Raw genomic sequence first — 27,338 nt, 5'->3', positions numbered from 1 at the left:
TTTGTCAAGTGCCAAAGGGAAATGATCTGAATAGGGGGATAATTTTTTCCCTTAAAAACTGAAGAACGTCCTGTACTGGTACTTTTGTGAATAGGGAGTCTACGTCAAGGCTTAAAAGTTTTATGTTGTGAAGTGGTATATGTGCTTCTCTGAATTTGTGACAAAAGTCTTCCGAATGTTTGATGTGACTGGGAGAAAAAGTGCCTAAAAAGGAGAAAGGAGGCCAGCTAACCATTTAGAAATTTTGTAATTGAAAGCTCCGGCGCATGAAACGATGGGTCTGAATGGAAGATTGTCTTTGTGAGTTTTGGGAAGACCATAAAAGTAGGGTAATTTAGAATTAATTACTTTAAATTTCTCTAATAGTTCAATACTCTTTTTGTCTTGGCCAATTAATCTTACTTTCCGAAAAAATTCTGTGGGAACGTTCTGGAGGGGATTTTTCGTCAGTTTTTCGTAAGTATTTGTGTCGCTAAGGAGCTAGTTGATTTTGTCGAGGTAGAAGTCTTTGTCCATTATTACAATTTTGCCGTCTTTGTCGGATCTACTTATTATAACATCTAACTTTTTTAGCGAGTGGATGGCTATCATGAATCTGCGGGGAACAGGATATTTCTTATGAAGGTCAGTTAAAGCATTTAGTAACACTCCTTTTAAACATATCTCTTCACGGCTGTAGTTTTTGTCAGATATGAATTTATCAAAAGCCACTATGAAGTCTAGGTTGTTTTTGCGGTCTGGCATTAGGGCAAAGGATAAGCCTAAATTTAAAACTAAATGTTGATTTACAGTAAGGGGGTTTTGGATAAGTTTAAAACTTTGTCTTGTTGTTCAAGATTATTCCATGCGCTATTATCTATTAGGTTATTTAACTTGCGTAAAAGTCTGTTGGAATGAGTCACGCTATTATAGGCAGCAATGTCGGAACAGAATGAAATCAGATACCTGTATACGTGGTCCGTAGTGAGGAGGCGAAGATTAGATTGAGTTCCATATATCACTCTGCGTAGCACGAAGATGTCGTTTCTCGTATTGGTGATTCTTTCTTCCAGGAAAATCTTGTGTGATAGAGGGAAGGGGTTTGATTGCAGAGTCCATCTCCCGAATCCGTACATTTTTTGGAAGTACTTGTTCTTTGAGGCATTCTTCCAAAAAGTGTTTTTGGTTTTTCAGCCGGTGTAGTCTGTTCAGTTCTTTTTCAAACTTGCGGAAAACTGGCTTGACTTCTGGAAGTGAGTGAAGAATCGTGGAAAGGCGGTTGAATTCCATAATGGGCTGACGCCTTTCCCGTGTGAAATTGATCATCGTTTATAGGTTTCGCAGCATATTTATATATATATATGTGTGTGTGTGTGTGTGTGTGTGTGTATATATATATATATATATATATAATATATATATATATATATTTTCATATATGTATATATACAAGTGTGTGAGTGTGTATACATAGGCATCTATATGTATATATAACTGAATCACCAAGATAGGGCACGTGACGAATGTATAAATAAAGGCAAATGCCACAAAGGAAAAGGTGAAACACAACGGTTCTTGACTGCTAGTAAAGGACCCTTGTAGTCGAAAGGCCTCTGGCAACCTCTCACTTGTTTCACTGTTTCCCTCGTGGCATTCGCCCCCGTTAAGACCAGTAGCCAGATGTTTGGAGAGAGAATGTAGTTACCGAGGATGGCTGCAAAGTTTTACAGAAAGAGAGAAAAGGATGTTTGACTTCTGGCATTGACCCCCAGGGCATTAATGTTAGTAAGCTCCGAGCAACACGAATTTGCGAGCTCCCTTGATGAGGGGACGACCCTCGAGAAAGACCTTGCCTTCCAGTGCCGCTCCCATGGTCCAGGATGCAGACGGAGATTTCCAGTTTTTGGATCCTTCAGAGGAATGCGTCGATGAACATTGTCACTATAAAACCTAGATCACGTGAACTAATCACGCGCTCATTCTCTTAAAGATGGGAAAAGTGTGTTCAATAACACACACTGCAGAGAAAAACAGCCATCAAGGTACGTCTAAAAAATGTTAGCGTTTTTGCACACTGGTATAGACTGAGATTTGCAATCGAGTTTTCGGTTCGGTTTGTCATCACACAAGGAAGGTCATGGTGTTTTATATATATATATATATATATATATATATATATATATATATATAAGAAGATATTTATATATATACATACATATATATATATATATATATATATATATATATATGTATATATATGATAGATTAATATGTTAAAGAAAGGATGCGAAGTAACTGTTGATAAAATCCCTGTCATATCACATTCCATGGCACTGATAAGAAAAGGGCTGAATGCAGAAATGTCCATTTTCTAGTTTCATGAAAGCAGGTAGCCTACTTCATGAGACGTCGCTGGGGTCACGCCTTTGTCTTCGCTGAGACTCTCCACAGTTAACTAACTGCTAGGTTCACATTTCACTGTTTATGTTAACAGAATCACAGTGTGCTCATCCGTTCCTCCTCATTCTGAAATCAAGCCGGGCTCTTTCACCGGGGGTTCTTTACGTATGCAAATTCATTTTTTTTAATCACGGCACTTACGACATAATGAAGGTTCGGCGGATCACGAAGTCACGCAATCATCACTAAATTCTTCAAGCGAGGAGGCCTGTGCTACAGCTGCGTGAATTATCACCAACCCATAATTGATCTTGCGGCACGGATGGCTTTTCGTGGCTCTTTCCCACGGGTAGACAGACCTCCGGTCCCATGGGTAAGCAGGAAGCCACGAAGAGGAATGAGAAGAAGAAGACCCCCTGTGCAGCCTTGCCCTTCTGCACCGCCTCCAGTAACAAAGAAGATGGCGCACGCTTGTTCCGGGTTGGGTAAGCGGAGATGCTCTTATAGGAATGCAGAGGTCGTGATCAGCGTCACTCGGGTCAAGAAATCTGACAAAGGAGAGCTTTCGAAAAGACCTTGTTCATAAATCTGTGGGTTTTCTCACTCCACGAGGCTGCGTGCGCAGGCCTCTGGGAATCTTCGCGGAAGTGTTTCACTGAGATTGACTCTCCGAGATCCTTACAAGTTGCCTAAGCTTATGGGATCCGCCCTTCTTTCGAGATGTGTTCAATGAATATCATTTCTGAAGGTGCGGGAAAATTAATTTATGTTTGTTACAGTATTTCAGTGAGTTTGAAGAAAAGTAACAGGAATAATTCACTGAGAGCTAATTGCGTACCGGGGACGAAGGTGTCACTTTAAAATTTAATGTTTCTGCAGGCAACTCTCACTTTTTCCTTGTAATTCTGATAATTTTTAACATGATCAGCTTATCGGCACTACTACTACCACTTCTACAACAACTACTGCTAGTACTACCAATAATAATTATAGTAAGAACGAGAGTTTCCCCTCCCATAAGACCATAGGAAATCAACAGCTTCAAACGAGGGAAAGAAAGAAAGAAGTAAAGACGCTATAATAAGAATACTTCATGAAATGCGGCCTCCAGTCTACTTGTTTTGATACTCGACCCGCCAGTAAATGGGACCGACCGCCTTCGGCTTTTGGAAAAGGCAGAATGATTTTAACCTCCACTGTGGCTTTGCTGATCTAAGCTGTGAGGTATGCGCTCAAATTGACTCAACTGTGGTGGCAGACATCAGGCAAAACAAGGGCATGGATCTTGCATCTTCATCTCAGCATATTTGAAAAGTACTGAATGATAACACTTCCTGGGAATATATAGATGATAAAGTGGCTGGCTGAAGTGTCACAGTTCATGGCAGTAGTGATGAGGAAAACCAGGGCGAGGATGGAAGACGTAGGTGCAAATGATGGCATATCAGCAAAGGAGTCGAAATGATATGTGGCGTGTTGATGTTTGCAAATAAAAAGGTTTGTTGGTGATACTGACAAGAAGTTGCAAATCTATAAGAGGCTGGTTCATAATTGTGTTAAAGTAAACACTATGGCTGATGGTGGATGAACGAAAAGACGAGTCAGGCAGTAAGGAAGCAGGAAAGGCAACGTGATTTCTGCTAAAAGTTTAGCTGAAGAGTTCCTTCACAAGCAAATGTATGAAGGAACTTTAAGCAAGCTATTCTCTATGAAAGCGAAGTATGGCTGTAAGGGAAATAAAAAAAAATGCAGCAGGTGATATGAACTGCATTGTATTGCACAAGACGATAATACAGTCTGAGAAGGTAAAAATCCAGAAATCTACGAAAAGACGGTAAACATAATAGTGCAGGTGTTTCGAGGTGGTTGGTCAAGAAGAAAGAAAGGAAGATGACGAGCTGGTGAATAGCGTTTCTAATTCGGAAGTGTTGTAGGAAGGGGCAGACGGAGGCCAAGAAGTGCTGGCTAAATACTGAGGAAGAGGCAGAACCTTTATGCCCAGGAAGCGCGAGAGTTTGTGCAATTCAGAGGTCTGCAACGCAGTGGTCTAGGGGTCTCGACAGTCTCTACACAAAGAATGTTGAGCTCCCTGTCCCTGTGCAGGTATATGAGGCAGCTGGAACTTTTAACAGCGATACATTTCTTTTATCCTGATTTGATGTTTATTTCGAGAAAACATCATTCTCTAATGAAATCATCGTTCTCTGGTAATGTGAGGTGAGTCATCTGAAACATAAGATATTGCGATTTTGTTTTAGTCAAATAATAACGATTAATATATTTGCATCAATACCCGGCTTGAACGCTTTCAGGAGAGTTCCCAAAGAAAAATAGAATACCAATAATGTCAAATGCCAAGGTTCCTACACCACCAAGAGACTGAAAAGATCGGCGAAACACGGAGCATTATTATTATTATTATTATTATTATTATTATTATTATTATTATTATTATTATTATTATTTTAGCTACTGGTTCTATCATTTCCTTCAGAAATGCTGTTTAATTAAAATGGGGTACGAAACGTCTCAGTATAACAACGATGAGATTCTTCCTAGGAGTGTTGGAACGAGGCTGGCGTTCCTTCCGTTCACGTCATCATCGAAGATCATTAGCTGAGAAAGGTTGTGTCTGTCCGACGCTAATGTAGTTTATAAAGAAAGTTTCTAAATGTATTTAATCGTTATCACAATGTTTATTACTCCTAACACCTTGCTAAAACAGTCGTGATTATCTTCTAAAAAGCAGTAATTCACATATATTTCATGTTATTTACTCGCCAGGATAATCATAATCTGATTGAAACTATAGCCCCTAGGTCTTTTTTTTACGAGACGGAACGAAGCCTCGAATTGCAACATAGGTTGGACGAGATCGTTGATTCCGGGTTGGGTGCGGAACTACCTGACCCCAAGGTACTAGCTGGGCGTCGGAGGCAATCCGACCCCCCGGACCTGGTACCCTATAACCCCCTGGCTCTCTCTCTCTCAGGAATGAGTAGCTCCCTGGTCCCTTTGCCTTCTCACTCTTGGGCGTGGCCCAAAGGCAAAGGTGAATACTTCACGGTTCTATAGCGAGCATTGCAATGATGAAAAAGAACTACCCACTAACACTAAATATGTCCACAATGCCCTAATGACCTGGCAAGCATGATGCACTTTAGTTCATAAACAAACAACGTTTAGAATGCATCAGACAGGTAAAATGCTCTATGGTACTTCATCTAGTAATCGGGACGGCGCATTCCAATCGCTGAATGGCAAAAAACGTAGGCGGGCATGTTCTCCATGTTCACCATATGGCAAAACCAGCGAGTCCTAAGAGTCAATAAAACTTTACACAATATTTATAGTTTTGTTTCATGATTTACTTTACTCACATTGCTTACTCAATCCTCTATTCTTCCTTTATTTTCTCTCGCCCAGTTTCCCCACCCTCATGCCACGAACAAAGGTGGCCCCAGTCAAGGTCAATTTTTCGACGTCAGGCGAAGGCTGTAAATCTTACTCTGCTCACGAGGGCAAGCTTTGGTTATGGAATTAGTTCAAAGGTTGGGTGCCTCATTATTCTTAAAATTCACAATGTCTTCTATTTCTGTTGACATCATAAACATTTAACTCGCAACTCGTCTCTCCGAAATAACACAAGATTAACCCTTTGTTGAACTGGAATCCTGTGTTCACCAACGATTCCCCTTCTATTTTTTTCTTTTTTTACAATTACGAAAGCAGTCGCCCTGTATCTGCAAAGCTGCAGTTTTAAAGCCCCATTTTAGTCTAGAATACAGTAGAGCGTTAACATCATGCTTACGTCAGAAGGTAGGACATCGTTGAATATAAAGAAAAAATGCTCATCAAAGTGACCACTGGATCCTGAACTGTTTACTTCTAGCTTTAGGAGTCAGAAGTTTACAACTTTTTAAACATTTTCCAAATATTTTAGTACTTTGCAAAAGTGATGCACCAAGACAGCACTGAGAATAACAGGTAAAAGTGGCCTCTAATAATGAATCGAAAAGAAAACGTTGAGCACATTATTTAGAGTATAATCAAAGAAAAATACTATAGTGATTTTGTGAATGCTCATTCTATGGTTCGCTTTCATTATGCTGGTTACGCGAATGATAAAACTAGATAATGAACGCTATGTACAGATTTTTCTGGGCCGTTCTGTGGGGTGAACGAAACGCAAAGAAACTGAATGTTTCACTTTGCGACTCTACTCGGCGCTCTGAAAATGCCAATAACTAGACCAAGGTAACAAACGAGGCTTTAGGGGGTTTGTAAAGTGCCGAATGAACTTCTCTCCCTCATGAGCACGATGACCTAAGGAGTTTCTTGAAATGGCCTTAAAATGAAGATTAAATTAAAAACGAAATGTTCTTCGGTGACAGAATGGACAAATTAAAAACAAACAAAATCTCCGTCGCAATGGTTTTCCTTTTGTTTCGACGAATCCCGGAACTGCGCCTTGCGTCGGGAAGGTTGCTGGTCAAGCAGGTAATGGCTTAAGGAGTTAAGTCATTGTTGTTCTTTTGGATGTTTTTTGGCTACAGGAGAAAGTCTCTCTTGTCTGAATATAAACACGAAAACGATAGACATACAAACAGACAGAAAGGTAGCCTACATTATGCGAGGCCGATACTGCATAAAACATGTGTTCTGGCAAGTTCTATGGAGTCTGGCTTCGAAAAAGATGATCTTTGAAGGTCACCCATCCCCCTAAAGAACTATGTAAATGATTTTTCTTCCAAAGACGATAAGAAGTTACAAGATTAGTTTAAATTAAGATCCTTTTTAAGGCTCTCGGTTTCGCCTTTTTTATTCATTGAGGCCAACGAACAGAAATGAACAAAGTGGACATTAGTCTTTTTAAGTGATCATTATTGTTATAAAATAGTTTAAGTCACTAAAGTGAACCTGGACAATCTTACAGCTCGATACTGACAGACAGAAATGGTGTTTTGATTATCTGGAAATACAATGCCCTTTAAACCAAGCTGGTATGACCTCGGCATAAAGCTGCAAGGGCCTTCACCATTTCCACTACCATATTTTGACACCTTCCGCGCCGCTGCCAGTGAAATGTGGAGCCCCTTTGATGGAAATCGGATGTCTTTTGAAAACTTCATTCATTTATCTGATTAGCAAGTACTATAATCCTGGGTGGTGTGCAAAGACTAGTAATATTCTGCAATGCGAAACAAAAATATACAAAGGGATCAAAAGTAAATATTGGGTTAATTCAATAAAGATAAAAATAAACATGGGATTCTTGCTTGTTTTCTACCACGGTAAGGCAATATGTAAACCAACGAGAAAAGGAAAATCAACAAATATTTGATAAATTTAAGTAAGAGATAGACAATCGTATGTTATAATGAAGTGAATAATTGACGAGGAATTTAGAGGCAACACTCATACATCTGTGGAACAAACAGAAGAAAGCCGCTTTGACATTCTCACGTTGAGGAACGCGCGAGATCACGCCCAGAAATGGTCGATTTGACTCGGTGTCAATTCGATTTCAGTTTTTTGACGTCAATCTCCTAACAGGAATTTCCATTCGTCTTCAGAATTTATTTAGGGAATAAGCGAACGTGTAGTAAACTGAACCGGCAGTGATGACGTCTGTCTGTTGGCGTTCACATACTACTGAACTGTAGAGTTACGGACACAATCACAAGGCAATGAATTGCAGTACATGGATTACTGCGTTAAAGGAGAGGATGGGAGGAATAAACAAACAAACACGCAGCCTCGATTTCTCGATGTTTACAAAGTATAGCTCAGCACAATTCGGGATAGTATACGGATTGTTTGTATGAAAGTAAGACCCCAGTTGTGTTGTAAGAAATCTCTTATGTTTATGCAAAAACAGCTTTCGTCTTCTTCACTAGCAGATATCCCAAGCCAAGAGATCTATATGCACCTCATGTCGATGAAGGCTACTGAGGACTAGAGAGTACATTCATAAAACGTAATTATGAACTTTTCCTTTTTAAAATTCAACTCATGTACACCAGATTCTTGAAATTTATATATGTATATATATAATATATATATATATATATATATATAGATATATATATATATATATGACTGGTAAAAGTGTTCTGTAACAACAGAATTCCATCTAATAAAAGGAGCCCATAAAAACACCAATGTAGAGAGAAAAGTACTATATTTCAGAGTACCTGAAGAGAGAGACAGCAGTCTCTGAAATATAGTACTTTTCTCTCTACATTTTGGTGTTTTTATGGGCTCCTTTTATTAGTATATATATATATATATATATATATATATATCTATATATAATAATTAATATATATATACTATATATATATATATATATTATATATATATGACAGGGGTTATAATTAATGATATATTTAATATGTTCGTTGTGACATTTCTTGGAATGTGAAGGCTGTTCACATTTAACTTCCCATAAAGACAAGAGTCCGAAGCAACGACCTGAGGAAGCTGATTAATCATTTCTGATGCATAGTTTAAGCGGGTCAATGTTCACGAGTTCATGGGTCTTTTCCAAGTGCCTTTGAGAAACTGGTTGTAGCCAGTAACGTGGGGCGTTAACGAAGTGTGCATTCATATCTTCCTTTGATAATGGCGTCCTTAGCCAAGTCTATGGGAAGACTTGCAGGGAGATCCGAGGGAGACAGGCAGAGCCACGATGGCGGGTGCCTAAGAGTTTTTGTTAAACTGTGAGTGATATCCTGGTTGGAAATGGGTAAGTGTTACCATACTTTAGCCAAAGGGATGGCTTGTTACACATTGTAAGAATGTTTAATCTTTAACTTTGTCTTTAAACTTGGGTGTACTTACGAGTGTGTTTCTCCTGTCTTTGTAACAGACGATTCTGGCGAGGGAACTATGTGTTCTGGCAAGGGGGGACCGAGAGTCCCGTATGTGAGGAGAGACAATTGGTGTGACAAATTACTGATTAAGACATTTTAAATGTTGGGGGTTAACTGAGTTAGTTAGTCTGTGAGACCTGAGTTATTATCTTTCCATTGTTAAATAAATACTGTATTTTTTATAAAACTTTGTCTCTCATTTGATGACCTGTTAGAATGGAGAGAGAGAGAGAGAGAGGTTATGGGTCGAGAGAGAGAGAGAGAGAGAGAGAGAGAGAGAGATCGCTTGAGAGAGAGAGAGAGAGAGAGAGAGAGAGATTGTGTGTATCAGTTTGCCTACCGCTTTGGTTTCACGCATACCAAATATAAAAACGAGATTAATATCTCGTTTACATATATATATTAATATATATATATATATATATATATATAGAGAGAGATAGAGAGATGAGAGAGAGAGAGAGAGAGAGAGAGAGAGAGAGAGAGCACCTGTGCGCATGCACACACGGATCACTCACACACATGCACACATGTATATATATATATATATATATATATATATATATATATATATATATAGATATACCCTAAATACACCGTATATATACCCTATACATATACTATATACATACACACACACACACACACACATATATATATATAGTAGTATATATATATATATATATATATATTATATATATATATATATATATATATATATATATATATATATATATATATATATATACAGTGCTAGCGAGATGCGAAGATCTGATCAAAACAATGAATAAGGTACCTGGTAGCGAGAGTACTGTTGTGGGTTGTAATCATATATATATATATATATATATATATATATATATATATATATATATATATATATATATATATATATGTGTGTGTGTGTGTGTGTGTGTGTGTGTGTGTGTGTGTGTGTGTAGTTTTTACCCATTGCATCTGTGACATTAAATATTTCCATAAATGGGAACCGGACTTGAAGGTAAGAGTGGCCAGCAAATGCCTGGAAATTCCCTGTGAGACCTTCACTGGGGACGTTAACTCCTGCGAATGCTCGGGAAACCCAATTCTCCTCATATCTACTTTCACCTTTCTTGGCATCTGTTTTGCAGTGATTTTGATATGTATTTCCTCTTTTAATTAAATTTCACTTTGAAGAACAATCACCTCTGTTTTTACTCTGTTGCCTATTTTACCACGAATTATGTATTTATTTATTTCTTATGTTTGTTATCGGTCTCCTACGATATCTTGACCAAGATCCGCTTGATTTGAAATTTGCGAAACTTTTGCTGATCATTCAGGCCCTGAAGTTTTATGCTGAAGCAATTAAGATCAGATCGAATTTTTTATGAAGAGGAAGTTTGCTGACTTTATTTTCTTTTTTACATTGCGAGGAACTGCTGTCTTTTTGACTCCCACATTATTTCGCGAAATCATATGAATAGAATATGTTAGCTTTAAATGTTGCTCTCATTCATCTCATGACCTAATCCAGAATTTCTTTTTTCTTTTGCAGTTACCTGGAGACCTGCTGATGGAAAACTACTGAATTCAGGAATATGACCAAGTTATTACTTCTTCATCTGTTGCTCCTCGCCTGGGAGGCCAAGACTCAGACTAACACTTCCTCTACAGAGAGCCCCTCCACCAGCTCTCCGCTTAGCGATACTGAAGCCCAAGAGAACCAAACATTGTCTGCATTATATAGTCCTTCTGAAAATCCTGTCTTGCTGAATGAGTTTCCAAATGTAGGAGTGAAAAATGGCAGTTTTACTCGTGAAAATGAAGGAAAGAGAAGTTTGGACATCAACGTTTCTTCTGCCATTCCTTCACAAAATGTCTCTCACGATGACAGTTCCCATGAACGACAGTTTCCTATGGCTGCGACACCAGACACTCAGGGCGGCGTTGAAGGAACCTTAAATAAAAACGAAGGCATATCAGTTCTGACAGAGAAGCCGGGGAAACTAATAAAAGAAGAAATAAAAAATGCAACGTTAATGAGCATAACTGTTGAACATGTGCCCACCGAGAACCAGGAACCCGGGAGAGAGAATGTCCCTGGAGACTCTGCAGGGAATTCACAGAGAAATCAAGCGCTAAAGAATGACGGCGATGCGAGAATCGGTTCATTCAATGAAAGTATTGCTAAATCTATTGAAGATGGAAACACTATGAAAAACGAATTTCATAATTCTTCTGAATCTGAATCAGTAAGTCCTCGTTTCAGCGAACCAGATGATATGACTTTACATAAAGGGCAAAAGGTAAAAAGCATCGAAGAAATTCTTAACTCGACCTCAGGTGCAAATCTACCTGCCGAGCGAAAGAGCAATCAGACTGAACAAAGTTCTGTAACAGACGCCTCTCCTGAACTGGATATCACGAGAGATCTCATTGTGAGGAAATGCTGCGAGGACCACGAATATTTCAGTCTAGAAACTCAGCAGTGTGAGAAAGCAATGGTTGACCCAGGTTTTATAAAAACTATCAAGGGCACCTTTTCGCCGAATTCAGCAGTAAACATTACAACTAAGAATGGCCGCTTGCCCACATGTCCTGGAACAACAGATCCTCCTCTCATTAGTGAGCCAAGTAATTATACTCACTCTGTTGAAGCGTCTGGTTATGTTACTGATAAGACCTTTGGCCTGACTTATGATCATCATCATTATTGTTTGGAATTGGCTGGCTTCCCTGACCTTGAAGCACCAGTGCTTGTTTTAGCCCATTGCTCACCGAATAATAAATCAGAAAAGGAAACCTCCTTCGAATCACCCGTACCTGTTCCGAAAAGAGTTATAGGCTCACAGCCAAAAGAAGTTACGACAAACTTGGATCCTCATCAAATTGACGTTGATTCGAGCGAAACACAAGGTGACGATCTTCTTGTGAGGAAGTGTTGTGAGGACCATGAATTCTTTAGCTTGAGCACACAGCACTGTGAAGATGGTGGAAAATATGAGTATTTCGAATATTTTGTTCGGGAAACCTTATTACGAAATTCTTCAGCAAGCTTTAAAACTCGCAATAGTCGCATTCCAATATGCCCCGGGACGACATATCCCCCTCTTGTTAGTGAAGCAAGAAGTGATACGCATTTCATAGAGGCGTCAGGACACCTGAATGATGTGAATTCTGGAGAAAAATATGATCATGAGCACTATTGTCTAGAGTTAGCCGCCCAAAGCCTTGAAGATCTAGAAGCTCCGTTGTTGCTGCTAGCTCATTGTGTACCCACTGATAGTGAAACTCTCTCTGAGTCTTTGATCAAGATCTCTGTTCGAAAGTGTTGTAAAGAGCATGAATTTTTCAGCATTCGAAGTCAAGCATGTGAGCCTGCTGGTGGTGATCCTGGATTCCTTGATAATGTCAGAAGGAAAATTATGTCGGATAATTCATCTTCGTTGCAGCCAGTGACTGGCCTTCTGAAGGAATGTCCTGGTTCAGGTGAACCTCCAAAGATTGGCGAAGCTGAATTATTCAGTCATACTCTGCTTCCAGATGGGTATTTAGAGGATCATTATTCAGCTGTGATCTATAACCAAGATCATTACTGCCTTGAGTTGGCTGCATCCTCCCCTGATCTTTTGGCAGAAGCCCCGATTGCTTTAGCCTACTGCATGCCAGAAGAGAAAGAAAACTACAAAATTCCTCCCGCTGAAACAATTGTCAGAAAATGCTGCACAGATAACGAATATTTTAGCACTAGAACACAAAAGTGCGAGCCAGCAGAAACTAGTACAGGCTTCGAGGATTTTGTCAAAAGTATTCTCATTGACAATTCCACAATCAATTTGGGTTACTTGAATGGTAAGATCCAGTGGTGTCCCAGCTCCCGTGATCTGCCAGACTTGGCTATAGTTCAGCCACAGACCCATGCTGTTTCAGCTTTTGGTCACTTGAAAGAATTACGCACAGGTGTTAGATATGATCATGAGAATTACTGCTTAGAACTGGCAGCAGATTCACCAAATGAGCTTTACAATGCAGTGTTTGTGGCTTCCTATTGCCCCATATTTAATACTCATATCCTGATAAGAAAATGTTGTAATCTAAACCAATACATTGATAGAGACTCCCTTGAGTGTCTTGATCGTCTTGGTAACATGAGCAACTACAATTATTTAATTCGGGAATTTCATCACAGTGACCCAGTATCTACAACTATTACTGTTGGCAAACTGAAATGCAAAAATGGGTTGATGAACAGAATTGACGCAGACTCCACCTACCTGGATGAAGGAGGCCAGCTTTGCGAACATTCAAATGGTATTTGCCATCCATCTTCAGCCTACTGCATAGAACATTTTGGGAAAAGTACGGATACATCTCTAGTAAGTGAAGCATTTGTCTGCCCAACAAATGTTTTCAACAAGTGTTGTCCTCTCGATGAAGTGCTTTCTGACAAGGGCTGTGTAAAACATGGGGCTGAGTACATTGCTTCCTCCCACATGAATCAGCTAATGGAAATTTTGCTACCTCAGGTTGGATTGCCAACAATAGGTGACGAAAAGTGCGAATCCGTGCTCGTCAGGTCATCTGGAAGCAACACGCGCTGGTGGGTTAACAAAGCTGGATATCTCTCTTTAAGGAGCACGTATGGGAAAATCACAACAAAATATTATTGTGTAGATGATTATGAAGACAGTGAAACTGGGAAGGATACAATAGCAATTACGTGTATTAAAGAAGTGAATCACATTCTCCCCACAGAATTTTTCGCTGACTATAGTACTGCAAATGCAATTGGAAAATGCTGTCCTCCTGGAGAGTACATGAGCCAAGACTACACCTGTATTACAAACACTTTAGGCTTAGACCTCATAAAGGAACCAGATTTTGTAGCTGCTAATGTCACAGATTTAGTATTTACATCCTTCCCTGTCTGTCAGTCGGAAACTGAGCAATTGGGCCTTCACATGTATCCATTTGGCCAAAGGTCTGATGAAGATTACGCCACTCTTCTCGAAGACCAATCCATGAATATTGTAAGCCTAGAGAATGGCTGTTACTTGAACAAGCAAACAGTGCGGAATAGAGCTTACTGCATAGACTACGCCATCGCTGAAGGAAGCAAGGAAGTTATGATCTTGGTGTGCCCTGACATGTGGCAGGAGCTTACTGCTTACCAAGAGAAGTACAGTCTTACAGCTGTGCTCCTGGGCATTTCCTGCACAGCACTCACTGCAACTGCATTCTCTCTCATTTCCATGAGAGTCAGGAGAGGTCTTGTGACTGTCAAAAAGGTTAGTTCTATTTCATACCCTCTCATTAGAAGAGCTATATCTTCTCACTAACATATTATTGTTTAAGAATAGTCATTTCAGTTTGATTGGATCCGTAGGGTTAGGTGTTCTATTGTTTTTGTTCTGGTCTACTTTATTCTTTTGTGAATATCTATAAATATTTGAAAGGCAGTGAATTTATTAACGACAGAAAATGAATCATGCTGAGCACTTTTACAAATTCTAGAAAATTCTAATGACCCATTCCTCTTCATCTGCAGGTGAATACCTTAGCAGGCAGGATCCTTTTGAGTTATGTGCTCTCATACTTGCTGGCGTTCCTCCTCTTGGCGATTGGAATGAAGTCCACCCCGGAAGCTGGCCATGCTTGTTCTGTGCTCGGTGAGTAACCCATCAAAGCTTTTGGGAGTAAAGTCGGTGATGAAGTCTGCAAAAGAAAGACTATTTTAGGGGAAATAATAATCGTGCTGTTGAGCAGTAATTGGCTTTTCTTGAGATTAACAAATATATAAATTGCATATAATTAACGAGTCTTAGAGACCTATATCCAAGTCTGAATAAAAGAATCGCCAACTCTCAGGATGTATTTTTTTTCTTCGATCGATTAATTTGATAGATTATTCTCCAGATTCAGCTTGGTATTTCATGCCCTGATGTATTCGCATGGAAGGTCACATCAGTGAAGATAATTCCGCTCTTTTCCTTAACAGCTGGTTTCCTCATGTTCTTCCTGCTGGCCGCTTTCCAGTGGAACACATCCATCTGCCTGGAATCGCTGCTCCTCACGCTGTAAGTTGGCCTTCTTCTTGTTCCCCGAGAGTAAATTCTACGATTATCTTCTCCCTGTACAGAGAGCTTTCGGGAGCCTGCTCAGCTCTCATTGATATTGGAAGATGAGCAGGATCCATAAATTCAATGCTACTAGACGGAGAGATAAGTGTGGATTTCTCTCATCTGTGTTTTGCTCATGATATATCATCAGTGCACGTACTGCATTCTTTTGGAACGAAACCAAATCTGACAGTGGCATGCACAGGATCGAGTGCAAATGTGCGAAAAAGAAGTCCAGTGGCAAAGAATAAGAAATGAGTGAGGGTGACTATAAGACATATCCGATAACATTGCTTGTTATTCATTTTGCCTTAAAGCATTTCCATGAACGGAGGGATGAGAGGGGCACCCAAGCTCAAAATATTCTCTAGACCTTGGGTGTACGTACTTTTATCCACGCAAGTTCAATACTTACGTCACCATCAAGTTAATCTCGTCATTATATTTCACGAAAAGGTCAAGGCATAGGCGCATGTGATCGTATAAAATTCTGGAAATTACACCCGATAACATATATTTGATATATACAAATAAGAGAGCGAGAGAGAGAGAGATTCTTACCATTCAGAGGATATAATTTTAAAGCTGGGGTAAGTGAGAGAACGTTGCAGTAGCTTTGATAAAAAGTAGTATCGAGAGAAAGAAAAAAATCTTAGCGCTGAAAGTCTCAAGGTTTCTGTGGAGAGAGAGAGAGAGAGAGAGAGAGAGAGAGAGAGAGAGAGAGAGAGAGAGAGATAAGACAAGAAGTCTATAAAAAGTATGTATGAGAGAGCAAGACAGATAAATTCCATGTCGCTCGCCTCCTTATGCACTGCCGTTAAAAGTCATAAACGATAGTCACTTGACATGGGATGAATGAGGTGACGTGTTGACTGCTGGCGAATACTGTCAGAAGACGGTTGTAAACACTCGTGCTTAGATGTCATCGCGTTCTGGCAGAGCATTATTAAATGCCATTCACTTAAGTCATTCAGTTCTACAGTGGATTTGCACATGAGTTAATATGCTCATAAGATAGATTTTCATACTTTATAGTACGCGCTGCAGAAATGGTCACTTTATTGAAAGGTGGCCCCGAGACCAATTTTAGTACGTGGATCCATCTTGTTTTCTCTGTTTCTTTTTATAGGAAAGAAGTTCTGTGAACATTTCTCTTAGTAAAGAGACCTATCTGAAAAGACCAACTCATCTCTTCCTTTCCTTCGTACTTGGCAGGAGAGTCAGCACCTCTGAACGCAGCCGCTACTTGTGCCATTCGGTGTGGGCATGGGGCCTCCCGGGTATCATCACGACCATTGCCCTGACCCTAGACCATCACAGAGCGAACCTGCCCTGTTCGGTCATTACTCCTAAAATTGGCCTTTATCGGTGCTTCTTCTCAGGTAAGTTGCCGGATAATTTCCCTCCGGGGTCTGGGAATTCGGGATTTCTTGCTGCCTCAAAAGAAGATCACGAATCAAATGTTCTCAACGTCGATTTGCTCATTCAGTCCCATACTTCCAACTAGGTAAAAAAAAAATAAAAAAATAAAATAAAGAAAGATAGAAAATCAACTGTCCTATTTTACTCTTTGGATCAATAAACCCTATATATTAAAGTGCTCAAGTTACCACGAGAAACCTGTGAATTGCTAGCCGCTGCTTCTCCATTATGTTCTTTTGCATTACAGATAGCATTGCGCAGCTCCTATACCTGTACCTGCCGATGTTCGTCTCTCTCTGCGCCAACATGATCTTATTATTGGCAGCCAGATACGTCAGGAGCGCAAAACTTCGCCGGTTAGAGAAAGGAGGCCGAGCCCAGAACACTGCGGCCAATGTGGAAGGTCAGTCTGATTTATTTGTTGGCGAGGGGCCAGCCTTAAGAAGGGCAGGGTTTGGCAAATGAATGCAGTTATTGAATGCACGTAAAATACTCAAATGCAGAAGACTGACTTCATCACTCTTCTCTTGTTATCTGCAGTGTGTTTACGTCTTTGTGTAATTACAGGTTAAAAAATCACACATTCACTTCCGCATCTCCAGGCAGGACGTGCGAGTCTTCAGGACTCTTTCACATTACTCACCATTTCAAAGAGGAATCTCTGTTCCTTTGCACTCAAAACAGTTTCTATTGTTTTCTATTGTATTCCTCTATGGACAACTGAGTGACACCACGCATTCGATGACGTTACTTTATTTGAATCATTCTTTCACAGGTACAGAAACGCAGGACCAGCAGAGTAAGACGAGCGACCAAAACACAAGTCAAGTCTCCAGCCAACCAAACGGCCAACATTCGGGACTCAGGACACATCAGAACCGAAATTTGTAAGTATTGATTCTTGCCATGTCAAGTCAGTCATAAAACCTGCCTGTCTATCTATCTATCTATCTGCGCAGCACAGTGATTGCAACCTTTTCTTTTATTCTCACCACTGGAATTGTCCAAAAATAATGGCAGGATATTACGGAAATGAATAACACAGAACCATCAGGATTACCTATCTTTGCAATCTAATTGCAACTCTGTTAAGTAATGGAAAATGTTCGATATATTTACAGCATTTTCTATTTCTTTTTCGCTCTAAAGAATAAAGGGTTCGAGAGCTGTGGTTGAAGCTCCTCCGAACTACAGTATGTATACCTATGCACGTTGCTTTCAGGTACCTGGATGCTTGCATGTGTCTACAATTCACTTCACAGCCATGTCAAATAAACTATTAATTTTGTACACATGACAAGATACGTGGAAAAGCAAACAAGCTTATCACAAACCCAAAATAACTATCTATAGGTTTGTTATGTTAAAAAGAATTCACTACGTATTATCCCTTATCATATTCTTTATAGCGTATTTCTTTTACCACAGGTGGATTGAATCTATGAAACTGGTTGTTTGGTCTGGCGTGACATGGATGGCGGAAGTGTTAGCGTTCTTGATAACTCGCTTCATAGGACTCTCAGAATCATGGTACAACTACCTGTGGTACCTCCCCAGCAGCATAAACTCCCTAAGGGGCGTCGGGATCTTTGTTATATTAGTCTTGACACCCGAGAACCGCCATAAGATCTTCAAAATGGTCGGGAACTTTGGTTCGTGGGCTGGGTCAGGGTCGCTGGCAAGGCACTCCCGCTCGGGAGACGGTCATAGCACCTCGGGCAACCACCAATCCTCCATGACCCAGGGTCGAGGGTCAGAAATGAGAGCCCCTGGCAGAAGGAACATGTCAATCGCCACGACCCTGACACAGATCTCCTCCGTCAGAAGTGGGACCTCCAACGAGATGAGGCCTGAGACGGGAACTACCGTCAGAGTCCATCCGAAGGTGGCACAGTCCGTGAGTCAGATTGACACCCGGCGAGGATCAGCGTCGTCGCAGTCCTCAGACGGGGAGAACTGTGAAAGTGATACCGAAGCCACCGGAGGCGGAAGGCGGAAATCGTCGCTGGCTAACTTCACCCTGCTCTCCCTTCCGAGTGTGGACGAAGAGGAGGACGTCTTCGAGGGGGCGTCAAACGATGCCCACGCACCCATCACCCCCGCCATGTCTTCCAGTGATGTCTAAGTGCCATAATGAGATCTCACTCATTCATGAATGCCGAATACATCATTCAATTTCTCATTCTTCATCTCGATTCATTTCATTTTCTCACTGAATTATTTTTGCCATAGAAGACTCAGCATTACTTTTGATATTTTTATAAGCATAGTAAACTATTTTAGTTTTTAAGGTATTCAAATGCCATATTCATAGCCATAAGAGAAAGTAATAAAGTGCCAGGTCTAATTTGTATGAATTCGTTGTATAAACCCATTAATAAAGGATTTTTTTTTAACCTGATCATCTTCACTATTGTACCTTGCCAATGAGCTTCACTCGTCTCAGAATTATGTCCAGCATGTCAGAGACGACAGCAGCCATGAACATATTATAAAGCCTTTCTGAAAAGGACGAGAAACTCCCACACTAATGAAAACAGACTTTTCTCCCTTCATTCGACTCTCGTTATATTAGCTTCCGATTGTAATGTTTAGTTCTCTAATTAACTTTATTGTTGTCATACATTTTGAAAACAACTGTAATGATGGAAATCATTCATTTAGCATTTATGACAGTACCCATGGAAATTGGTGGACTGGAAAACCGAATTGGTTTTCATCTTATCAATATGTTAAATTGAGATTGTCTATGATCGAGTGTACGTACGTAAGTACGCAACTGTAACCAAGTGCGCAGTTGCATAAGCTCAAATTGCCCTGTTCGAGACGAGTACGGCAACGCTGAGGGGAAACGAATGTCTCTCCCCTTATATTCATTTGAAGTGACGTATTTCTCCCTTGTAAAAGGTATGCACTTGTCGTAGTTTATAATGTATCTGTTGCCATAACATTTGGTAGAGTTTCTTTATACTTTTACTTTGATATAACTGCCAATTGCCAAGAATTGTAGTGGTACTGTTACGTAAGTTACACCATGTTGAGCTTGCATGTTGTTGCAATTGTACCATCAACTATATGTAGGTTAAGATGTGAATTAGCCTTCCATATGTTTATAAAAATGTCAGCTCTAGAGTAAATTCCACCAATGTTATGCATATAAAGTCAGGCTAACTGCGATGTGTATAACAGTAAAGTTAGGCATGAGTAGCATAGCCTAAAGGCCTAACGACTGCATGCTCTTTGGCACGAGATTGCCATCCTAAATGAACTGTTGTACAGGGAACCAGTATAGGGGCCCAGTGTAAAAACCAGTATAGGGGTCCAGTGTAAGAATCGGTGTTGGTTCCAACTGGTATTGAAGGATTACAGCTAGGAATAAGCTGCTTCTACAATGTATCCACCTACTGTTAAGAAGAAATATTACCCCCCCCCCCCCCCCCCCCCGGGAGCCAGCCTTTCCCTCAACCCTTATTACAACAATGAAGATTCGACCGTCTCCGACGTCAAGTACCTGTTCCAGCTAAAGATAGGCCAAGAAGTATAGTAGCCTAGGCCTATGAGATACCTTTATATTAGCCTATGGTTTGAATTGTTATGTATAGGCTAGTCTGAGTTAATTGTCCTAAAATGTATGGTAGCCTCCGAATGTTAAAGTCAGGACAATTGACACACCAATACTGTATACATATGCAGTATAATAAATACATGAGTCATAAAAGTATCATCATTAAAGATATTTATACATGACACAACGTCTACTCATTTATACCTTCATAAATTTTCTTCTACGTGAATATTTAAATTAAGCTTTTCCATTAATGCTAACAGCCTTGATGGTAATAAAGAGTAATGATAAAAGTTTACTTTGCATACCTCAATTCATAATGCGTGGAAATCTCTCAATATGCTTTCTCAAGTTTGCCTTTGTTTAAGGAACCTTGCTTATGTCTCTTTGGAAAGTTCTATCACTTGATTAAGGTTCATTTCTGCTTTTACTTTTAATGATAGAAACATTAGAATGACTGTACCTACATACTGATGGAGGAAATCTTTCCTGAAAGCATCACAAATCCACAATTTTTGGCTGGTGCGCTGACCAAGAATATCATTCCAGCCCAAACAGAGCCCTGTTCCTCAAAACAGGTGATGGCAGACGGAATTGACTGATTCAGGCCAATTAAGTGAATAACACAAAGCATTCCAGCATGGAAGTGTTGGCGCATAATCCACAGCCATGATGGTCATCTTGAGTAACTTGAGTTTTGCCAAATTCAGTGAAACACGGAGGATTTTGTCTACCTTTTGCGTCTTGTCAGCTATTTTCTTTTGTTCTTTTGTGATTTCAAAACATCTGAGGCTATAGCCGTACTTTGCAAGATTATCTTTAATTGGAATCTCGTGGAAGAAGCTATAGAAACAGGTAATCATTAAAAAAAAAACATCAGAACAGAAATATTTGATATTTATAAAAGCATATCGATCGGCCTGATAAAGATCTGAATATTTGCGAAAGAAATATCAATTAAAACTTAGTCCTCATTTCTGCTGTTACAGAACTGACCTACAAACGTTTATGTTTATCATGAATAAAACCGAGCAAAACAAACAAATGAAGGTCAGAGATAAAAATAATCACCCCTCAGAAGATAGAAGAAGAAGAAGAATTAGAAAGGATAAACAGTTACTCTGTGATTATAACTAAACTTTCGCATTTTAAATGTATCTTACGCTGTGAACTGTTATCTAATTTGTAAATGGTCACATTGACTTCACATTTTCTTTGACAGTGGACGGTGTTCTGATTAATGACAACAGTGGAACTAGTATAATTGTTTGAATGACGACTTAACCGATGTCTTGGAACAGTGTTAGTAAAAACTGCCACGGATTGAATTGAAATCATGGATTAAACAAACATATAATTTTACCTTTTTTTTTTAGTATTAAAATGGAAGATTTACTGCAAAGAAAGAAAGTGCAAAAAAATGGTTTCCTGAATAAAGGGAGTCTAAATATTTATATTTGCTTAATAAACGCTGTGATAAAAAAGAAAGATCAAATGAAGGATTTCATATGTAACTAAACAAGATGAGAGCTGGATATCACTATTAGATATCATTGCTGCAAAGGTAAATCATAACTGTCTTCATAATCTAAAACTACCTTCCCAAATTTTTTTTTTCTCCAGTGTTCCCGTAAATAAGCAAAAAGCTGTCATTGATGACAAAAATTATCCTTTCTGCATAACTAGATCATAAGAAAAGAAACGAGTCCGGGTTGTGGGCAAAGTTGAGGACAAGTCAGTAAGAAGGAAAAAGCCTTAGTCTAAATTATATTTACCCTCTTATGGTCTATGCTCACTTGTTAAAAAAGAAGAAAAAAAGTGTCACGTGTTTGGCTTGAGTGGCAAAGAGTCTTAATGTGGACTCAAAATGAGTAATGACAGTTTAAAAGGACAAATAATTAAAGGAAAAGGAAGACTAGATCATGAGATTTTAAGATCCAAATTCTATTGTGAAGAGCAGGAATAATCTTTATTAGATAAAAAAAAAAAGAGATTAAATCAGAACTGGTTCAGTTATATAACATAATGATAAAAAGGGGCTTGCAATTGTTTATCTTCTTTTTCATAAGGTAGGAGGAAAAGTCCAAGCTTATATGTTGATACAAACCTTTTACGCAATCATGGCACTGAATGGCAAAAATAAGGGAGTTAAGGTTAACTACTTTAATATAGAAAGTGGAAGAAAACATAGAAAACGGAGACTTCAAAATTTACCTCAGATCCCAGTGTGAAAGGCCCAACAAACCATTGCATGAGCGAAGAATAAGTATAAAAAAGTATCATAATGTGCATAGCTTTTTTAAGGTATTCTATAATCATCACTTGAAGCTTCAAGTACTCGGTATTTGCACTGATTCCAAGAAAAATAGCTGTATATCGCCCATTCTGTTCAACGGTTAACAGCAAGACTATTTCATCGACCTTGGTTGGAGGAAACTATTTTATACTAAACCCAAAAAGAAAATTCAAAAGTTTTTCCCGTATCATCTGTTAAGAACAGACTATAAATCATGCCGTAAAAAATTCTGGTAATTGTAATACTCAAGATAACTATTACATCAACCATTTGGTAATATCGTCAGCATTACGGCCATTGGAAGAGATTTCCTGGCCGCGCGACGTTGACAAAATATTAGATACCATACGGGATAAACGTCTCAGTCACGATGCGAATCATGCGATATGAAAAAGTATAATTTTCATTTCCTTAGTTCTCCTCAAATATCTTTCTAGTGGGCAAGCTTCGCAATTCTTCAAGATTACGATTGTTTTCAAACGGAAAATTCCATATCTGGTGCATTATAAACAGAGGTTAGGGCCACAATAATTATACCAGTTTTGTACTGTAGACTGAACATAGCATGTAGGAATCGTGGATAGACACCTTGCTGCCGTCTGAATCTACATGATAAGGGAACTTGACGGTTTGTTTATATTGAGGATTTATTTTTTTTAACAAATTTGTGAGTCTGGTGTATGATATATAGGAAGCAGGCTACATCATGCTATTATATTATTCATATTAATCTTAACAGATAGGTGTGAGAAATGGACTCCCAACTGCTGTCAGGATTTTTCCCAAAGTTAATTAAGTTACATTTTCCACAAATTAGCATTGATTACTAATGAGCACGTTTGTATTTCAGGTGAAATAAATAGTTGTTTGGAAACGATAAGTTCAGCTTTCTTAAATGGACGAAGCTGCTTAACACACAAGTAGGTGTAGTGAAAAACATATTGAGAAAAGCCAAGATGTCTGGCTCTGATACCCACGAAGCCCTAGTAGCATACATAGCATCCCCTCTTAAAAGTCCTGCCGATCTCTTATGCAGGAGAAAGAGATCGAATAGCCTTCCTGATAAAGTGGACCATCACTTCAAGCTACAGGAGACCAGGGACAATTCTAAAAGCAATTATGATCTTCATACACGTTCAGAGCAGAGTGAGTTATTACCTGGCGTGAAGGTTCTTGTGGAAGATGGCAAGAATTAGCTTCCTGCTACAATAAAGTTGAAAAATCCTGAACCTAGGTCATATACCTTATTTACCCCAAATGGTAGTGAAACGATAAAAAAAACCCGAAAGTTTTTTCAGGAACTTTCAAGGAACGCTATTAAACAAATTACATTCAAAGAGTTTCCAGCCAATGATACTGATAGTGATGCAACTGTGCAAGACAACAACATTGCACGTCTGTCACTTTGATGAGCATAAGAACAGAATACATCATTCTGTCCCAAGTGAAAGACCCAATGTAATCATGGAAATCATTCATTTAGCATTTATGACAGTAATCATGGAAATTGATGGACTGGAAAACCGAATTGGTTTTCATCTTATCAATATGTTAAATTAGCCACTTGAAGTTGAGATTGTCTATGATCGAGTGTACGTACGTAAGTACGCAACTGTAACCAAGTGCGCAGTTGCATAAGCTCAAATTGCCCTGTTCGAGTCGAGTATGGCAACGCTGAGAGGAAACGAATGTCTCTCCCCTTATGTTAATTTGAAATGACGTGTTTCTCTCTTGTAAAAGGTATGCACTTGTCGTAGTTTATAATGTATATGTTGCCATAACATTTGGTAGTGTTTCTTTATACTTTTACTTTGGTATAACTGCCAATTGCCAAGAATTGTAATGGTACTGTTACGTAAGTTGCACCATGTTGAGCTTGCATGTTGTTGCAATTGTACCATCAACTATATGTAGGTTAAGATGTGAATTAGCCTTCCATATGTTTATAAAAATGTCAGCTCTAGAGTAAATTCCACCAATGTTATGCATATAAAGTCAGGCTAACTGCGATGTGTATAACAGTAGAGTTAGGCATGAGTAGCATAGCCTAAAGGCCTAACGACTGCATGCTCTTTGGCACGAGATTGCCATCCTAAATGAACTGTTTGTATTACAGGGAACCAGTACAGGGGTCCAGTGTAAAAACCTGAATAGGGGTCCAATGTACGAACCAGTATAAGAATCGGTGTTGGTTCTAACTGGTATTGAAGGAGTACAGCTAGGAATAAGCGGCTTTTAAATGTACCCACCTACTGTCAAGAAGAAATATTAAAAAAAAAAAAAACGGAGCCCGCCTTTCCCTCAACCCTTATTACAACAATGAAGATTCGACCGTCTCCGACGTCAAGTACCTGTTCCAGCTAAGAATAGGCCAAGAAGTATAGTAGCTTAGGCCTATGAGGTACCTTTATATTAGCCTATGGTTTGAATTGTTATGTATAGGCTAGTCTGAGCTAATTGTCCTAAAATGTATGGTAGCCTCCGAATGTTAAAGTCAGGACAATTACCAAATCAATACTGTATACATATGCAGTATAGTAAATACATGAGTCATAAGAATAGCATCATTAAAGATATTTATACATGACACCAAACGAAACATTGGCAAGCTCATACGCTACCGAGAGACATTTGAGTTGAAATTGAAGTACCGTAGATAAAATGTTCATGTGTTAATGTTTTCCGCGATGCAGTATATTCAGTTGTGCATTATATTATACTGTGTCAAGTTTGTTTCAGATTTTGATAGGATGTTTTCCCACAATGAATGAATTGTGTTGCATAAGAAAAATGTACTGTAATTTTCCTTTTTATGAAAAGGGGGATGTTTCAATATAATGACTTTTGTTGTGATGTACGAATCCATTGTTTTGATTCCCTTGTTGTATACATCACGGACTGACTCGTGCCTACCTCAGCAAGTGTTACCCAATAAACAATGTTACTTTATAGGGTGTATCATTAAGACATCCCACCATACAACAACAACTGGAAACATGACTGCAATCAGGTATTCAAGCCGATTTCTTCAAAATAAAGATTATTTGCTTATTAGAATCATTGATGCGAATTTCCTGTCTAATAAACAAATGATTAAAAAAGTTATTTGAAAGCGAAGAAACTTTTTATTTAGAACAAAAGTATTTTTCAAAGGGAATTAGATTCTGTTACATCAAGAATGCCATTCAAAATTCCAAGACTTAAGCGCCAGTGATCATTAAACGACAACAAATCAATTAAATCCTATTCCTTATTTCCTCTTTCCAATCACTCTCATTTTTTTCTTTGTCTAGGGATATTTCTAAGATCAGTTCAAGTTCATATTGTTCATATGACCTCTAGAACCAAGGACAGATCAGAGGAGACCTTGAATACTCTCAGCATTTCGATGACTCAGGTCGCGACGTAGCCACGAGCAGGGAACTGAAGACCTACATTTTCGCGCTCACTAATTTCACTGGTCAACAACGACCCGAAGGTAGGTTAGTTAATTGACAGGACTCTGTAATAAAGGCTTCAGACTCATTTTCCCGTGACTGAGACAACTTAACAGTATCAAAATCGTTTGATAAATGAGTAACTTAAGATAAAGTTATTATATTAAACAGAATGATAATTCGACAAGTTGAAGAGGTCATCATGCAGCTTCTCTTGACCTCAATGGAGCCTTTTCTCGGTGTTCTGTGCTCTCCGTTTTTAATACGGCCGTCCCTCTTGTGAACCTCAGTGGCAATCTTTATTAATAGCTCATGCGTGCTAAAGAGGTTAATCAAAACTTTGTGCAAGACATAAACAGGTAAATAAAATAATGAAAACCTGAGCATTGTAAACAGGAGTATAAAGAACAAAAACAGATCGTAGAGAATCTTAAGTGCTCTTAATTAATATCGCATTTTCCTTACTTTGACCTACACGATACAACTTTACCTCAAGAGGAAATAAATGTTAACTTTCAACTGTTTCCTCATCTAGGTCTTTTCTCATGGCAGCATGATAAGTAATAGCAGACGTAAGTCGGCAGAAAGAAAAAAAGAAGCAAATGAATACGAGAGTCAGGTTCCAAATCTCTCTAGAAAGAATGTACGATACTTGGGCCATATGGCCCTGCGCTGGGGCCGGGGTGGCCATTCACCGTCTTCATGGTAATGTTTTCTTCCTCTTCTTCTTCTTCTTAGAAATTACCCTTATTAAAGACCCCACACAAGTAAGTACATACTAATGCATAACGTTTTTCATATCATTCATACTCACTCGTCTTCTTACGTGAATTTTCTGATACTCGTACACTTAAGAAGGTCCTGGTTTCAACCTCTTTTCGTTTCCAAAGGCTCGAGTAAAACCGCTTCACCCAAAATCTCAGCGAGGGATTTCATGGGTGGGGGGACCATCCAGTGGCGAATTTGAGGCGGGGGCCACCTGGTCACGCGGCCCCTCCCCACCCCCACGGATAATTACAATTTGATAATATGGACTCACTGCACAAAAGTTAAATATTGATAGAAACACTGGAAATAAAATTATATAATTTGTTTTTTTTATGCACGTATTTAATGCTTGTATTTACTAAAGGAATTTCACCTGCTACTTCTTTGTGAGCTATAAGTGTTAGAAACAATACAGCAAACTTCATAATTATAATCTCTCTCTCTCTCTCTCTCTCTCTCTCAGTACATACAATATCTATGTATGTATGATGT

At 39.1% G+C, this 27,338-nt stretch overlaps 1 protein-coding gene across 1 annotated transcript in view; it reads left to right on the top strand.

Moving 5' to 3' along the window:
• Window positions 1–25,590, top strand: part of LOC135201655 (uncharacterized) — a 55,697-nt gene extending 30,107 nt beyond the window's left edge. The window contains exons 2-10 of the mRNA XM_064230758.1: window positions 10,795–14,527; window positions 14,788–14,908; window positions 15,238–15,316; window positions 16,574–16,740; window positions 17,028–17,183; window positions 17,556–17,667; window positions 18,209–19,687; window positions 23,492–24,381; window positions 24,758–25,590. Of these exons, the coding sequence (XP_064086828.1) occupies window positions 10,838–14,527; window positions 14,788–14,908; window positions 15,238–15,316; window positions 16,574–16,740; window positions 17,028–17,183; window positions 17,556–17,667; window positions 18,209–18,905 (5,022 nt within the window). The 5' untranslated portion in view covers window positions 10,795–10,837 and the 3' untranslated portion in view covers window positions 18,906–19,687; window positions 23,492–24,381; window positions 24,758–25,590. The remainder of the gene's footprint in view (window positions 1–10,794; window positions 14,528–14,787; window positions 14,909–15,237; window positions 15,317–16,573; window positions 16,741–17,027; window positions 17,184–17,555; window positions 17,668–18,208; window positions 19,688–23,491; window positions 24,382–24,757) is intronic.
• Window positions 25,591–27,338: the final 1,748 nt, after the last annotated feature.

Source organism: Macrobrachium nipponense, chromosome 28 (assembly GCF_015104395.2).
Source record: "Macrobrachium nipponense isolate FS-2020 chromosome 28, ASM1510439v2, whole genome shotgun sequence".
Classification (NCBI taxonomy): Eukaryota; Metazoa; Arthropoda; class Malacostraca; order Decapoda; family Palaemonidae; genus Macrobrachium; species Macrobrachium nipponense.
Note: the sequence above shows the minus strand (reverse complement) of the source record. Positions and strands in the feature narration are given on the sequence as shown.